General features: G+C 47.6%; 1 protein-coding gene across 1 annotated transcript in view; it reads right to left on the reverse strand.

The window, feature by feature from the left end:
• The window catches only part of LOC137427331 (uncharacterized), a 131864-nt gene that overhangs the window by 107256 nt on the left and 6897 nt on the right, over window positions 1-17711 (reverse strand). The window contains exons 2-3 of the mRNA XM_078777114.1: window positions 17290-17711; window positions 74-268 (exon numbers count right to left, since the gene is read on the reverse strand). The exon at window positions 17290-17711 is cut by the window's right edge and continues 284 nt beyond it. Of these exons, the coding sequence (XP_078633240.1) occupies window positions 74-268; window positions 17290-17711 (617 nt within the window). The remainder of the gene's footprint in view (window positions 1-73; window positions 269-17289) is intronic.

The following is a 17711-nucleotide window of genomic DNA, read 5'->3' on the forward strand; positions in this document are numbered from 1 at the left end:
ATCAAGTAAACAAAAAATAGCGCACTAAACAAACGCATATCTCATCAGAAGTGATGTCAATCACACGACTCACCATTCGGCTGATCGCGTTGCTCTTCCTCCAGACCAAAGGAGTTCACATCCTCAATTTTTATCTGCAGAATCACGGGAAATCCTTCCGGCTCCTCAACCTTCATTCCACACACGAGCACAGTCGGCTGTTCCGATCCCGGCTGCACATGACAGGAATACTTCTCACAGCCAACTTGAGCGTACATGGTGGGTGAACCTTTAGAGAGGAGGGAAACATACCACTCTTCCTGATGTTTACACCACTCTGAGTACCTTGATCTGACAAAGTGCCAATATGTGAAGTACCTCTGAACTTGAGGCCTTATCTTCTCTTTAAATCAGTTACAGTAATTTAAACTTTCACCACACACGAGCGCACACCCTTTTACTCCCCATGAAACAAAATTGCATGTCTTAAGACAATTCTGCAATTGTATTACACTTGCGTGACTCGGCGCGCTCGACGCGCCTCACCACACGTCGTTTCAGAGGGGGACGACATCTTTGACCATTTTGGTGTCTTTTGGGTCATCAGGGCCATTTGGGTCTTTTGGATCCTCTGGGCCTTTAAGGGTAATTTGGGTCTGAGGTGTTTTGGGTATTCGGGGCGTTTTGGGTATTTGGGGTCTTTTGGGTTTTCGGGGTCTTTTGGGTCTCTGAAGGGTCTTGGGGGAATTAAAGGGTCGTCAAAGGTCTGAGGGGTCTCAGCAGTCTTAAGGCAATTAAGAGGGTTAATTAAGAGTGTGGTAATTTTTTTTGGAAGAAGAAGATGACGTTTTCGTGGCATATAAACATAGTGACATACAGAACCATATATGTTTGCTCTATTATAATAAGATGTTGATGTGAGTGCCGATTTGGCCACATATAAAACATTCAAAAGTTTCGATATTTATGTTAAATCTGGGCCTGTTCAGCAATTTTAGGATGTAGACATTCTATGGTGAGAATGCCTTACACACGAGCACAGGGGATGTGTATGAAGGAGTATTTGGGCTCGGATGTAATCCATGCCACAAGTATGCTGATATGCAGACAGTTTCCCCACATCAATAACTTTCAGGTCAAAAATAAGAAATCACTTTTAATAAAATCAGATGGAACAACAACATTCCTCTGGAACACATCCATGGGAATTCAGTTCATGTTCATCACTCTGGCAAGTAGAACTGAACCACCTGTATTAAAGATTTAAAGGAAGAGCATTTGTATCATTAGTTTGAACACTGCAGGAAAGTGAAGTTTCTTTGCAAATTCAACGAGCGTATTAGCACAGGAAAGGGCAAGAAGAATCGCCAAATCCCAAAATTCAAAATGTGAGGGGGAAAAGGTTGCCAGGCGGTACTTTCAGAGAGAGGAAGAGAGAGAGGGAGAGAGAGAGGGGAAGAGAGAGGGGAAGAGAGAGAGGAAGAGAGAGAGGAAGAGAGAGGGGAAGAGAGAGGGGAAGAGAGAGGGGAAGAGAGAGGGGAAGAGAGAGGGGAAGAGAGAGGGGAAGAGAGAGGGGAAGAGAGAGGGGAAGAGAGAGAGGGAGAGAGAGAGGGGGGGAGAGAGGGGGAGAGAGAGGGGGAGAGGGAGGGGGAGAGGGAGGGTGAGAGGGAGGGGGAGAGAGAGGGGGAGAGAGAGAGGGGGAGAGAGAGGGGGGGAGAGAGACGGGGAGAGAGACGGGGAGAGAGACGGGGAGAGAGACGGGGAGAGAGACGGGGAGAGAGACGGGGAGAGAGACGGGGAGAGAGACGGGGAGAGAGACGGGGAGAGAGACGGGGAGAGAGACGGGGAGAGAGACGGGGAGAGAGACGGGGAGAGAGACGGGGAGAGAGACGGGGAGAGAGACGGGGAGAGAGACGGGGAGAGAGACGGGGAGAGAGACGGGGAGAGAGACGGGGAGAGAGACGGGGAGAGAGACGGGGAGAGAGACGGGGAGAGAGACGGGGAGAGAGACGGGGAGAGAGACGGGGAGAGAGACGGGGAGAGAGACGGGGAGAGAGACGGGGAGAGAGACGGGGAGAGAGACGGGGAGAGAGACGGGGAGAGAGACGGGGAGAGAGACGGGGAGAGAGACGGGGAGAGAGACGAGGAGAGAGACGGGGAGAGAGACGGGGAGAGAGACGGGGAGAGAGACGGGGAGAGAGACGGGGAGAGAGACGGGGAGAGAGACGGGGAGAGAGACGGGGAGAGAGACGGGGATAGAGACGGGGAGAGAGACGGGAGAGAGACGGGGAGAGAGACGGGCAGAGAGACGGGCAGAGAGACGGGGAAAGAGACGGGGAAAGAGACGGGGAAAGAGGCGGGAAGAGAGAGAGAGAGATTTGTCAGGATTGAAGGACATATTTCATGTGCATTTGACCAGCTGGTGATTTTTTTTTTTTTTCATTTAATTTATTAAACACAATCTCCCTTTAATTTATTGAACCATAAATCTGTACTGGCTTTGTTACATAAATTACGAAGTGGTTCTGCATCTCTTCCATAAGCAGTCTCCAACACTTTCCCTCTGGTGTGGAAAGGTCAAGGTTCTCCAATGTATCCAATTAGCTCCATATCAACAATAACAAGAAAGAACAATCGGAGATTGCAGACAGTCACCAGGACGTGTTTTTCATGGTTTTTAGGGCTTTTGTGTAAAAACAAACATGGCGGCCGAATCACGTGACCGATTACATCATTTTTTTTTCTCCACCAATTTAACCCAAGATGATGCCCAACAAATTTCATCTCGATTGGTTGAAGTTTTGTACTTTCCAAATGATGACATCATAATGACATCAACATGTTGTTATGGATCTCAAAGACGGCACTCCCCTTAGCAAGGGGGGGTTAATCCCCTTGGCCTGTTAAGCTGGCCATCTCTAGTCCTGGTACTTATAACGCTCCTTTGCGAGGTGAAATTGGTCAGGGTTATTGGTCAAGGTGTTCTCCCGAATACATTTACCAATCCCTCCGCAAAGCAGGGAGACAAGTACCGCTCGAACCACGGACAAGATGGTATTTGCCGAGCGGTTTCGCAATCCGCGATTCAAGCCGTTAGCAAGAGACGAACCCGACTCCGAACATTGGCCGAATCGTGCCACAGGTACTCAATAGGAAGAAGGGACTAAAGCGATCGGGGGAGAATGAAACCAAAAGGGTAAGAAATAAGACATTTATTAATTATGCACAAAACCAAAACCAAAGTAGAAGAAACTAAAGTAATACACAGGACGAAGAAGAAGAAGATACACAGGGCAGCCTTAAACAGTCTTATATTATACCCCAGGACAAACAAACAGACTCACACGACAGGGAATGGCAGGCAGGAATGACTGGAAGAGGCAGAAGGTCCAGGTGGGACAGCAGGGCTGGAAGGTTCGGGCAGAGGCACAGCATTGAGGTCTGCTCCAGGTCCACGCTCCGGGCTGGAAGTGAACAGCCAGCGGCAGCTTCTGGTCTCGTATCTCACATGGGCGGACACTCACTCATCTGCCGGATCACGTCTTCTCCCTCAATTGTTCTGGTACCTTCTCACTCAACTCATGAAGCAGTCCCTCGCAGCCACTTTTATTGTCCGTGTCGGAATCAAGCCGCCGGCTCCGATGACACGCCTACCGGTTGGCTCACCGTGGCGCTGGCTGGCCGGCAAAGGGCTTGCTGACCACCTCTGCTGATGAGCCACACCTTGGTCTTGTGGCCCCGCCCCCATCTTCCTCGGCTTGACCGCATGGCTTATGGCGGCGTGGTGCCAGTAAAACAGCCCCATGCAAACGGCGACGAACGCTGCCCTACTGTGACTTTGAAGAGCGGGTGAGACGATTGGGGAAATTGAAAGGGGCTTATCTTATTTGATTAATGCAATGCAGATTCAACGATTGGGAACAGATCCTTAACTGAAACACACAAAAATGAAATAACTACAGAGAGGTCCTATGGTTCGCTTTGTGTTGTGCACGGACTAACTAGGGTGCGATCTTTAACAAAGCCAATTGATGGGGATATTTACAGGGGACCATTTATAAGGGAAACATTTACTAAAATTTACTAGTGAAGGTTCTAAAAACCGTAGCACAGCACCCGTCCTTTCCTCTAGGGCCGTTTCGGCCCGAAATAACTTTACTTAATGTGACACTCAGGTGTTGTAGCCCTCTACTATTAACCTTTCCCTGAGTGCGACAGTTTTAAAACAATTAAATATGTCCCCCTGCTGCGTTGCATCCTACCTAACAGACTCACACCCACAGGATAACCGAATTGCGGAATGGTTCGCAAACTATACATAAAGCCGGTGGGGAGCATTATTTACAAAACACTAATTTGTATTTACACTGCAAACCCAGGACCTGTCATTCTGGGAGACAAAAGATCTTTTGAAAAGAGGAAGGAGCATGCACTGCACTGCACCGATACACCATACTCAAATGCCCGGGGATGCACAATTGATATTGCAGTGCACCCCCGAGCACAAGAGCATCACAAAGCACCAAAGCACCAATCAGCACCAATAAGCACCATCCAGTGCTCATTTCACACATTTCAATAAAAAAAAACACAAACTGTTGACCTGGTTGTCAGCTCCTGCTTCCCTGCTCTGCTGGTCCGATGTTTCTTGTTGTTATTCTTGGTCTTGTGGCTTGCTGCCTATTTGAAAATAATAAAAAGGCACATAATGCGTCCATTTTTATTTAGGGCCAACAGGGGCCAACTAAGGGTGGTCCACCTGTATGGCAAAAAGGGCCACCTCTCCGTGGTCCGCAAGCAAGCTTTGCTCTGGCCATCATGGCCGGTCCCAGCAGAGGGGCCAGGCCCCAACACGTGGGGTCCATCGGTGTGGTGCTTGGCCACAAAACTGTGTGGTCCATAAAGTGGTGCTCGGCCGCAAGTCATGCGGTCCATGGGGTGGTGTACCGGTCCAGGCAGGCTGTGCAGCGGCGGCTCGGGCACATAAGTGCGGCTACCTGCACACTCCCCCCCCCCCCCCCCCCCCGGACCCAAAATAACAAGCCGTGAGTGCGGAAGGAAAGGACACAGCAAGCATCGGAGCAAGGTCACAAGGGTACACATTAATACAAGGCAATGCAAGGCGAGGTGCGCATGGGAGCGAGCGGAGAAAGCGGAGAAAGCGCGTCCCTACCATACGTCACCCCCGTCACCTACCCTACCCTTGCCCTTACCCCGTATTTACAAAACTCTACACATTTACAAATTCGTCGCTATCGTCTCGTCTTCCCCATATCTCCCCTAATACCAAATTGGTTACCAATCCCTCCAATCCAAATTTGCCATCAATCCCTCATAAGGAGGAAGAGATGGAATAAACAAACACAATGTCACCCCCACGTCATGATGCGTCTCACCATCCCAAACATTTCAAAAATCACATGGTGTTGAGTCTTGTCACCTTGGTGAGTGGATGTAGATGGTGCGAAGACAAATTCAATCCTAACTATACTTCTAAATGACTTTAACACCTTTACTCTACCCGGGGTCTTTCCCTGCAAAACCATTGGCCATCTTACACTATGCGGTTCTAAAAACCAATTCCCACTGACTATCTGTGGTGCTCACCAATTTGGGGTCTCACGCCCCCGATTGTCCTCCCTGTGCCTTTGCACAATTTCAGGGCTGGGTCGTGTGGCTCACCAGCAGGTCTACTCACCTGCACACCTCCGCCACTACAGTTGCCTCCCGAGCTTGCCTAGCTCCTCTCCCTAACCTATCTGGGGAAGGCCCTCTGGCTCCCTTACCCCACTACCGCCCTCTCTGGCGTCGGGCTACCCGGGTCCGTCCTCCGGATCCTCGGGCCCCACTGAACAACTCTACTGGCTCCCAGAGCCCACCTGCGGCCTCACCTGGCCGACATCCTAACAGTGGCGGAGTGCCCATTTAACCACACACACACTAACAGGCCACACGCCCAGCCATTTCCACTTCACTAATGCACCCATCCAAACACCATTCTACCACACGCACCACAGATGCCAATATCCAACCACAATTTACCTATACCCTCTACCTACTTTTAAACTCCCCTCCCCGGGTATTCGTGAAAGGGGTCCATCTTCCCCATCCACTCCTTTCGCACCAACCACTCCACTCCACGTATTCCACACTACTCACTCCACACCATCCATTCCATACTCCATTTATTCCATACCAGCTATTTCACACAACCATTCTCCATACACCTGTGCTTCACCCGCACTTGCTCACTCACCTGGTGGCTCGTGCACCCGTCTTTCCTCCCAGGCTCATTCATGCAATGCAATACACAATCACAATTACTCACTCATACACTGCATCATCTAAGCTGACTACTCCCTTCTGAAACTCGCGCCCCCCGTCTTCCCTTATACTAAACGCTCCCACGTCATTATAATCCACTAATCTGCTACGTCCCCTCTACAGGTATCATGTCGCTACTTAAATCTAATGTTACCTCTAATGTTAAATCTAATGTTAAATCTAATCTAATCTAATCTAAATCTAAATATTGTGATCTTTCTCTAAATTCCTATCATTTTATCCCAACCCTCCCAGGCTAGTTTGCACAGCCAAAACCCCATAAACTATTTCTCATGTGCCCTGGTGGATGTGAGGGATGGTGGATTTACCATCCGTCCACATCGGGCATCTCCCATTATCAATTTTTCCCATACAATTTTTGCCAATCAAATTTGCCAATCATTGCTGCCAATCATTTTTTTTTTTGCCCATCAAATTTGCCAATCCTATTCACTCTTCCCAATTTCGAATCAACACACTATCATCATCACAGTCCATTAAACTTGAGCCTCTCGGTACGTCCATGCATGTTCAAAGCTCGGCTTCGCAAAGCCGCGCAATGCATACGGGTGGTTTGGTCGCCTGCAGGTTGGGTCCGTCCGGCATTCGGTTCAGGGGAGGAGGTTTGGTTGGGGCAAGGTTTAAAGCACCATCCCGGCGCGGGGCCTTTCGGTCTCCTGCCCGATGGCCCAATCCTGCCCAGCCGGAACGCCGCCACCACCAGGGGGCGCCGTTCCGATCCCTCCTACCTTCCCTCGAACCGGGCCGGTCGCCTTGCCCGGCAAAGCGCGGACGCGACCGTGCAGGGCGGGGCCCGGCGCGGATCGTGCACGACGCTCCGAACAGGAGCGACGCGACACCGATCCCCGCCGGCTCCCGCAATACACAAAGCCCGGCACGGACCAGGAGCTCGCGTCGGCTATACGTCGGTCTGAACACTATCCCGTTTAACGTCGATGCTCCCCGTACATGCTCACACCACTCGTTCCGTCCGTTGCTCATACATCCCATACTCTCCGTCAATTCCACCACCGCACTCTCTGTTACACACCACTCGCTGTCCGCACAATCCATAACACACCTTGGCGCACACTTCTCGCGTGCACTCTACCCCGTTACGTACTCCATAACCACCACCACGGGTGTGCACTCCTGCACATACCCACTCACGTGCTCCGATGTGCCCGCCCGCACACGCGCCACAACCAACTCAGGTGTGCCTCCTCGCACCCGCTCCTCATCCATCTCACTCTCAGTATCACTCGCATCACACATACACTCCGTCGTGCACTCTCCCTCGCTCTTGGTAACACACTCGCGCTCCGACGCCATTCGTACACGCGCGCCGTTCACCTTCACACACCTTTTCCTCATACGCGCGCCATTGCCATCCATAACGCGCACCATGGACCTTTTACGAGCGCCCGGGTGCCGTCTCGATCCCAAACGCGCGAATTCTTTTTGCGCTAAACACCTTCCCGCAAAACCTCTTAGCACCATACACAGCCCGTCTCACCTTCGGGGTTCTTCTTCTTCGCTCCACACGCACCTGCAAATCTTTATAAGGATTATGCAGCACGACATCATGATGCGAGCACGGACTTTGCACATTATCCATTTCTTCACCCCGCGAGTGCTTTTCTAAGCCCGGCGTCTCTTCCAATCCAATTTTGATTATTTCTTTTTCTTTATTCAGCTCGACGACCGCGGGCTCTTATCAAATTTTCTCTACTTCGGCGGTCGCCGGCTTCCCCATACCCCGGGTCGCGATCTCTATACCCGTCCAATTACCTGCGCCTTGCTCCAATTCCCTCAATCCGCGCTCCTCGAGTCGCGTTACCTCGCTGCGTACTGATGTGCCTCTCCCGCTCGCCATGCGGTCTATGTACTCCCCACATTTTTGTATGCGGTTTCCCAATTGCTCCCCCTGAGTATCGATCTTATCATTTAGCCTTCCCAATCCACTCATGATTTGCGCCATGAGGGCTTGCATGTCGAAGCCCGCTGGTACAGCAGACTCGGCTACCGCGGCCATGTGTGAGGCACCGCCATCTTGTGCACCTGCAACCCCCGCTACCGCATCCTCATTGCTCTCCTCTTCCATTATTCCCACTGCTTCCCTGGGGTCCTGGGCCGCCTCTACCTCTTCATTCTCCCCTACCGGCACCCGATCGCCTTGATCATCCATGGCACGATTTAAATTTGGTGGTGTTAATAAAAATTTCGGCCGCTCCAAATTTTGACCAAATTTTTAGATGTTTAAAAAAATTTTGGTTCGGGCCCAAATCCCAACTCCTCGACACCAATTGTTATGGCCAATAGCACAATTGGTGTCCATAATTTGGTCTCAATAAATTTAGTCCCAGGTTCTAAATCCCAACTCCTGACTACCAATTGTTACGGATCTCAGAGACGGCACTCCCCTTAGCAAGGGGGGGGGGGGGGGGTGAATCCCTTTGGCCTGTTAAGCTGGCAGTCTCTAATCCTGGTATTTATAACGCTCCTTTGCGGGGTGAAATTGGTCAGGGTTATTGGTCAAGGTGTTCTTCCGAATACCTTTACCAACCCCTCCGCAAAGCAGGGAGACAGGTACCGCTCGAACCACAGACAAGATGGTATTTGCCGAGCGGTTTAGCAATCCGGTCTTGAGGTCCGCTCCAGGTCCACGCTCCGGGCTGGAAGTGAACAGCCAGCGGCAGCTTCTAGTCTTGTATCTCACACGGGCGGACACTCACTCATCTGCCAGATCACGTCTTCTCCCTCAACTGTTCTGGTACCTTCTCACCCAACTCAAGAAGCAGTCCCTCGCAGTCGCTTTTATTGTCCGTGTCGGAATCAAGCCGCCGGCTCCGATGACACGCCTACCGGTTGGCTCATCGCGGTGCTGGTTGGCCGGCAAAGGGCTCGCTGACTCCACCTCTGCTGACGAGCCACACCTTGGTCTTTGTGGCCCCGCCCCCTTCTTCCTCGGCTTGACCGCATGGCTTATGGTGGCGTGGTGCCAGTAAAACAGCCCCATGCAAACGGCGGTGAACGCTGCCCTACTGTTACTTTGAAGAGCGGGTGAGACGATTGGGGAAATTGAAAGGGTTATCTTATTTGATCAATGCAACGCAGATTCAACTATTGGGAACAGATCCTTAACTGAAACACACAACAATGAAATAACTACAGAGAGGTCCTATGGTTCGCTAAGTGTTGTACATGGACTAACTAGGGTGCGATCTTTAACAAAGCCAATTGATGGGGATATTTACAGGGGACCATTTATCAGGGAAACATTTACTAAAATTTACGAGTGAAGGTTCTAAAAACCGTAACAATATTATCGTGTTCACCAGGATTAACACCCCTGGTGACGGATGGCCAACTGAGCTTTAACTCCGAGGCATTCAGTCAAACTATGGCGGCGCCTTTTATACGCGCGAGGGTGTAGTGGAGGGCAACGAGCTTACCTGGACAGACGGGCGCGGTACGGGGTTATCCGATTCCCACAACAAATAAACGGACAGGACAAGAAATTAAAATTCAACAAACAATGGTTTAATAAAAAAATAAATGCCAGGGAACAAAGATGAATGTAAAACTACATTTCGAACTTGAGACGTCTCCACAAGGACTCATGCAACAGACACAGGGAAAAATAAAATGAATAAGAATGAATGAATGATCGTTTTAAAGGCCATTTTTCCCCGCCAGAGCAGGGGTTGGCCTTGCGGGCCCGATGACAATTCATGGTTCCCTGTTTGAGGCAATGTTTTTATGGCCGGATGCCCTTCCTGACGCCAACCATTGGTCACGCTCTTTGATGCGCAGGGATACGGTGTACCTATTCCAAATCGGGGTACACACCGTGATCATTCATCCCAGCAAGCTGGTACTCGATTTGCCGACCTCGGAAGGATGACAGGCTGAGTCAACCCCCCTGGCGTTAATTCAGCGATCGACCGGGATTCGAACCCAGGATCCTAGGATCCCAAGCCGGCACCCGAACCGCTAAGCCAACACCAGACTAAATAAATAAAATAAAATAAAAATAAATAACCAGTGATAAATAAAATGAAAGTAATAAAATGTGTGTGGTGCGTTTGCCTGCTCCTCCACCTGGTAACCGTGACTGCCCGGGGTCGTCACCGGTCCCGCATCCTGCGCAGGAAAACACGCGTTGGCGCCAAGTCCGTTCACCCGCCAGTCGCTGAACGTGAAGCAAACAGGCCCTCACTCCTTCCTCGCTATCCGCTCCACAAAGCACAAAGGTGAAACAAGAGAAGGATGCGTCCGCCAAGATTGTGGCCACCCAGTGCAGAACTTCGACCGCCTGCAAAGCCAGCCACAGTCAAGTGAGGGGTGTGCGACTGCACGCCATGAAACCCAGAGCCAAGAGAAGGAAAATGCGACTGTTTGTACAAACACCTGGAACTGAGAGAAGGAAATGTGACTGCTTGTATGAACACCAGGGACAGAGAGAATGAAATGCGACTGCTTGTATGAACACCAGGACCAGAGAGAAGGAAAATGATGGGACATGTCCTTTTTGTTCCTCGTGCTGGAACGTTCTATGATGATGTCCGCGCGCACTCCAATCAGTGAGAGCTATTGCATTGCTCCACGGCCACTCACCACCTCTTGGGGCGGGGCCTCACGGCCCTTCTTGCCGGCCCTTGTGATGACTTGGCTGGTGGCGTTAGTGGTAGTGTTCGAATGTCCGGATCCGTTGGCTTTATTTAGTATAGGTGCGCAGTGGTGTTGCATGTGTCAAAAAGAACAAAGGGAAAAACGACAGAGGCAATTTACGTAGAGAATTATTCCTTATACCCTAATGAATTAGAATAGCTCCACCCCTCGCATGGAGACAAATATACGATCTTACTGGACAAGCGGGCCTACTTAGTTACAGGAAGGTTTCTACATGGCATACGGAGCACACTACCCCATACAATCTACCTGGACTAAGGTATTCCATGAGCTTCCCCCATAAACGTAACAATATGTTATTCCTCATGGAGTTATTTACAATGAGCCATGTCTCAATTTTATCTGTGCAGTGCTTTTGGAAGCAGAGGTGAAAAGTTTTTCATTTTTTTTCCAAGATAGCATCCGTACCACGCGACCTATGAGGTCAGAAGTATCATTCAAAAAATTATACAGTAGGAGGTGCACCATGGTGAAAATTTCCTGTCAATCGGACCAACGGTTGCAGAGAAAATCATATTTATTTCATGCGGACAATCAAACAAACAGACAAATGAAAAATCACTCAAAGAGCGACAGTTGGCAAAACAGAACAAAGCAGAATGGCACTCAGTATAGCATCCTTTTGACCTCACAAACAAATGGTGGTTGAATTCTGTGAAGTGATATGGAAACTGTCTTCAAATTTTTAAGTTAATCGGATGAAAATGTACAATTTTAGAAATCCGGCTCACGTTGATTTATCGTATCAGCTAACTGAAATCAACCAGCAACAAATTTTGATATCAGCATAGGCCAAAAGGTCAACCTTGGCCAAAGATTAACAACCTTGCCAGATTTCTAAAATCCTCAATTTTCATCCGATTGACTTGAAATTTCAATAGGATTTTCATTTTAGCAAACTGAATTCAGCCAACCAATATTTTTGAGGTCAAAATGATGCTTTACTGGGTGCCATTCTACTGTGTTCTCTTTTGCCAAGTGTTGCTGTGAATGATTTTTCAATCTGTCTGTCTTTGTTTGTGATTCGGACGAAATTTAGCAGAGAGGTAGCGCATGTGACAAGGATGAAATGATTAGATTTTGTGGAAGATCTGGATCCGGATCCGGCTCGTAGAATTTTAAAAGTGATTATTTTACCATTGGGAGATTGGGCCAAAAACGATATATCGCACGATACCTCAAAAAGTTATGGACGAAACTTGGTGGACAGATTGGGTCTTATTTTTTTATTTTATTTTTTTGAGCGATTCATCACGATTGAGAGATTGGGTGAAAAGCGATATTATAACATGATATTTTAAAAAGTTGTGGACGAGCGAGGACAAAACTTGGGGGATGGATTGGTTAGGTGACAAGAAGCCCATTCAATTTTACTTCAGGTCCGAATCCAGATCCTGCCCTATCAATGGATACAAAGCGTAAACTGTTCAGCCTGATGGAGGTATGCGCTCGACCGAGTGCCGTTGTAGTATTTCGCTGTTTTGGTCAACGGAGAAAATATCAATTTAGAAATAGAATATTGTCGCGTCGCCGGCAATGAAAATCACTGGTTATGGATAGCCAAAACAGTTTTTTTACTCCCGAGGGGTCCGATCAAAAATTACGGCTCTGGCGCATGCGAGATGGAAGGCTGCGAGAAGATTAGCTGAACGAAAAAAACACGGGTCTATTCCCGAACCCATGAACAAAGAAACACGACAAATAAAAATACAACAATAATGAATTTAATGAAAAGAAAGCAATGGGTGAGAATGTCAAAAAAAACAAAAAACTGAGGTAAATTAATTTCCGAACCGAGACGTCACCTGCCACTGTCACAAATACGAACACAGGGGAAAGACGAAATAAAAATAAATTGTTCCCCTTGGCCGGCCGGTACTTATCGGTGTGTAAATGGTCCTTTTAGGCGGTTGGCAGTGATGATGCTTGAAACCACAGGAGGGAAGATGGCGACACGTAAAATGCTGCAAGCCAAAATGCACACTGTCACAAGGCGGGAGGTGAGCACGGCCCATGTTCCCTTCTCCTCATGCACGGACTCTTCTTCGTGCTCCGAGAGTCCTTTCTGCTGTTAAGTAGCGTTTTCACTAGTTTCCTTGACTCCTTTCACCCTTTCATTCCTCTTTTTCCTGCCTCTGGAACAAACTCCCTCACTCTCTTCAATCCTCCTCCTCCCTCCAGGTCTTTAAAACAGCTGTTCACCGCCATCTCTTATCTTTGTTCATGTGTTCATGGGGCCGACAGAGCTTGGCTTGTAAAATGTTAGGGATTGATCACAGGGTAAGTCACACACTGGGGAAAACCAACCTTAATCCTTGCACCAATTAGCACTGCTTCACTCCCCCACCCCCCTGTGTGAAGAACAATTAAACAACCTCATGCTGCAGCTTCCCCACATACTGTGCATCGAGATTTCTCGAACACATCCACAGTCCATGCTACTTCCTTTGCAGCGCTACCTTTCCTGTGGTATTCTTTCACGTACCCCCCATAAACTTAACAATATTAAAGGTACTGTGCAATACAGTACTTAATTTGTTTTACAAAAATCCATGAATGCAAAAACCAAAAAAAACAACACTAAATTACCCCACCATGTTTTTTTTTTTTTACATCGTGGAGGCCATTCAGAGGTCTGGACCTCCGTCCCACGCTTAAATACACAAAACACTTGCGAAGCTTCGTGTTGATCTCATTTTGGCAACACTTCGATTCACTTATTTTCACGTTTAACCCTTCAGTTAAACCCATCACATCTGGAAAATGGTTTGCGAGCGAGTGCTGGTCATGTCAGCAAGCTGAAGAGGGCAGCCTTCAATATGAAGAGGGCAGTGCGGGATGCTGGACGGAATCGATCCCGCAGGTGACTTCGGACCATCTGCCTGTCCTGCGTTGCAGTGGTGACTCTTGGCCTCCCTGATCGAGGTCTGTCATCTGCAGAGTTGTGGAGGGTGTCTCTGTCCACCAGGGCCAATATCGTCTGGTGTGAACAGCCAAGGCGACGTGCCACCTCACGGTAGCTCAGTCCGCCTTGCAGCATGCCCAGGGCACGCTGCCGTTGATCCCTTGACAATCGTGGCATGTTGATTGAAATGCCCATTTTGCACTGGCCTTTTTAAAGCCAATATCAAGACATCACGTGCAGCTCATTAAAATCATCCCTTACCCCTTGGCTAATCACTGACAGTCAAAATGGCTGTTCAACAGCTGTGCTATGAAGTGACCATTGAAGGTTCAAGTGACCATCCGTGACCGTTTTGTCTGACAGTGAGGACACTATTGTCCAACAAATAAGTTCACACATTTACTACACACTGTTATTGTTGATATTTAAAGGTGGTCAGTTTCTTTTGCGTTTCAGTGTGTATATATATATATATATATATATATATATATATATATATATATATATATACACAGTGGAACCTTGACTTACGAGTGCCCTAACTTACGAGTTTTTCGAGATACGAGCCGTCGCTCGGGCGGTTTATTGCTTTGAGATGCGAGCCGAGATCTGAGTTACGAGCTTTCGCCACCCGGTCACGTGGTCACGTGGTTATCTTGCCGTGCAAGTACAGTATCTCTGTCGTATAGCGCTGCATTTTTGTTTTCGCATGTTGGTTATTTTGAGTTTACGCCACCAGGTGGGTTCTGGTCACGTGGTTATCTTGCCGTGCAAGTACAGTATCTCTGTCGTATAGCGCTGCATTTTTGTTTTCGCATGTTGGTTATTTTGAGTTTACGCCACCAGGTGGGTTCTGGTCACGTGGTTATCTTGCCGTGCAAGTACAGTGTCTCTGTCGTATAGCGCTGCATTTTTGTTTTCGCATGTTGGTTATTTTGAGTTTACGCCACCAGGTGGGTTCTGGTCACGTGGTTATCTTGCCGTGCAAGTACAGTATCTCTGTCGTATAGCGTTGCATTTTTGTTTTCGCATGTTGGTTATTTTGAGTTTACGCCACCAGGTGGGTTCTGGTCACGTGGTTATCTTGCCGTGCAAGTACAGTATCTCTGTCGTATAGCGCTGCATTTTTGTTTTCGCATGTTGGTTATTTTGAGTTCACGCCACCAGGTGGGTTCTGGTCACGTGGTTATCTTGCCGTGCAAGTACAGTATCTCTGTCGTATAGCGCTGCATTTTTGTTTTCGCATGTTGGTTATTTTGAGTTTACGCCACCAGTTGGGTTCTGGTCACGTGGTTATCTTGCCGTGCAATAGGGTGCATCAAACGCCCCATGATTTTCAAAAAGTTGTTGTATTTTAATGTCTATTCCCTCAAATGTTACACTTGTTGGTAGAAGTATGTATGCAAAAAATAGATGAAATCAGAGGTGGTCCTGGGTGGCCACCGGCCACTTTTATATATTTAGGGCCATTTAGGGCCACAGCTAAACTACTTTACAAGATAATGTAAAATTAACTACAAGATAATGTAAAATTAACCATTATACCTATATACAAAAGTAAAGTCCTACTTTTACTAAATGCCTAATATCAAACAGTTAAAACAACCTTACATGTCAATGTAAAATTAACCAAAATCGTTCTTCATATTACAAAGTTGTAGTACAGTGTTGTAGTATTGTACTTTCATTGATTAAAAGTTTGAAAATGTATTAAGCACAACGCCAATGTCACTACTCCAACTTTGCTCGTTTCCGCAAATTTGGCCTCGCTTTGCGGTCACATTCAACCACTTGAAGAAGATTTTGGAAGTGGTCTTCTCTTCTTGCAGTTGAGACAAAATCAGTTGCGAGCTTTACTGCTCTCTCCGCAGGGTCATTCACAACATTAAGCCCATCCACAATGGACTTGGCTGCCTTGAAGTGCTCATTGTTCTGCCAAGTGTCAACATCCTCTGTTAGGAAGGTCATATCTAGGTGAAGAAGGTTTACTGTAAACCACGAGTCCTCGTTCACAAGATCAGCCAGGGTTGTCGCTTCTGTAATTTTTGGAAATGATGGTTTGCCATATCCAGAACCGTAGCGGTGTTTTGGAGTGCTTGGCATTTCATCTGGTTGTATGGCCAGTAACACATCTGCAAGGGCACGACGATCCTTTTGAGGAATTGCATTGCTGAACAGTGCCAAAACAACCAGTTCTGGGGTTAAATACCACAAATGTCTATCAAAGGCTTTCACAGCGCTGACTGAAATGGTTGAGTTGACAGCTTTATAGTTGAGCAGAGTCTTGTAAAAGCACAAATCAAACCATGGGGCATTTGAAGCAGACTGACATATGAGCCACCAATCACAATAAATATAAACAACAAAAACAACAAACTCCTTCAGTTTTTTCTGTTGATGTTGTGTTGTTACAGTTCCTCGAGGTAGTAGAGAAATTTGCTCTTCAAGTAGGCATATTTTGATGGAATAAAGAATCTTTGACATCCACCTTGCTTTATGCATGGCCCCTGGTCTGTGGAGTGTTCCTTGTTTTGTGACATCATCATCGAGGACTACCTGGCAGAGTTGTGCCATTTCCTTGTAGTCTTCCCTACAGTATGAAGCGCTTGTGCGGATTGTGCTTAAAACCTTGTTTTTGCAGGATAAAAGCAGCTGTTGTGCATAGTCATTGTACATGGAAATGTCAATTTTGGTTAAACTTTCATTCTTTGCATGCGATATGCGTTCCCAATTCTTCTGGAATTTTTGGAACAAAGATACTTCTGGAGACTTTGATGCCTCAATTTTGAGAACGTCAAACACATGATCCAGGATTACCTCTCCAACATGATGGCGACATGCACACCACAGAAGAGCACGGTCCAGTTTTGATTGAATGGTAACACAGGCAGCTGTAACGTGTCCAGTGTTTGATGCTGTTGTGTCAAAACATAAGTTGACAACTGATTGTTTGCACTTCCATGAATGTAGATACGTGTAAGTGTGCTCGGCAATGATGTCACCTGATGACCTATCACTTCCAGGAGGATATCTAGCCACCCCCAGTAGCTTTACATCAGTGGCATTCCCAACCAACACTGGCAATCTTTCTTCCTTGACATTCTTGTTTGTGAGCGTTGGTATCTGCTTGCCATCCCAGTGAAGTGTTGCAGCTGTTGGGGCGATCCAATTTTCTTGAATATCTTTGGCGATAGCACTTGTTATTGATCGTCGAGCCTTATCAGCAGTTGAGTACGACTTGGCCACACGACGTGGATCACCTCCTGCCTCTTGAATTACAGCTTTGGTGAGCGCAACCTGTTGAACAGGAGTTATGTTTAGTCGAGTAGCAACAGACACAACTGAATGTCTTTTCAGAATATCATGAGGAATAAAGGCAGATGTACCTGCATATGTTGATCTGTGGTGACTACGCTTCCTTTGAAACTCTGGAATCGCCTCTTCTTCAGTTTCTTCCAAGCTATCTGCAGAGTCACTATCATCAGAGCATACAGAACTAATTGTCATCTCTTGTACACTGGATGATTCATGACGTTCTCGTCTTGAAGCTTCCGCTAAGAGGCGTTTTTCTTTTCTATGATCTTTATCAACTTTCTTCTTGTCAACACCACCAAATGAGGCTACTCTGTCAGATTTCATTGACTCTAAAAATACTCTATCTTCCTCATTCTTAATGTTTGTCATTGCATCTTTTGTCCATACACCAAAGGTCTTATCAAGACGTTCATTCATGGTTTGCAACTTAGCCAAAGTGCTTGGAGATTCTCGGCGAGAAACAGGTATTTGACGCAATTTGTTATTGTCATTA

Source organism: Myxine glutinosa, chromosome 5 (genome assembly GCF_964187855.1).
Source record: "Myxine glutinosa chromosome 5, kmMyxGlut1.1, whole genome shotgun sequence".
Classification (NCBI taxonomy): Eukaryota; Metazoa; Chordata; class Myxini; order Myxiniformes; family Myxinidae; genus Myxine; species Myxine glutinosa.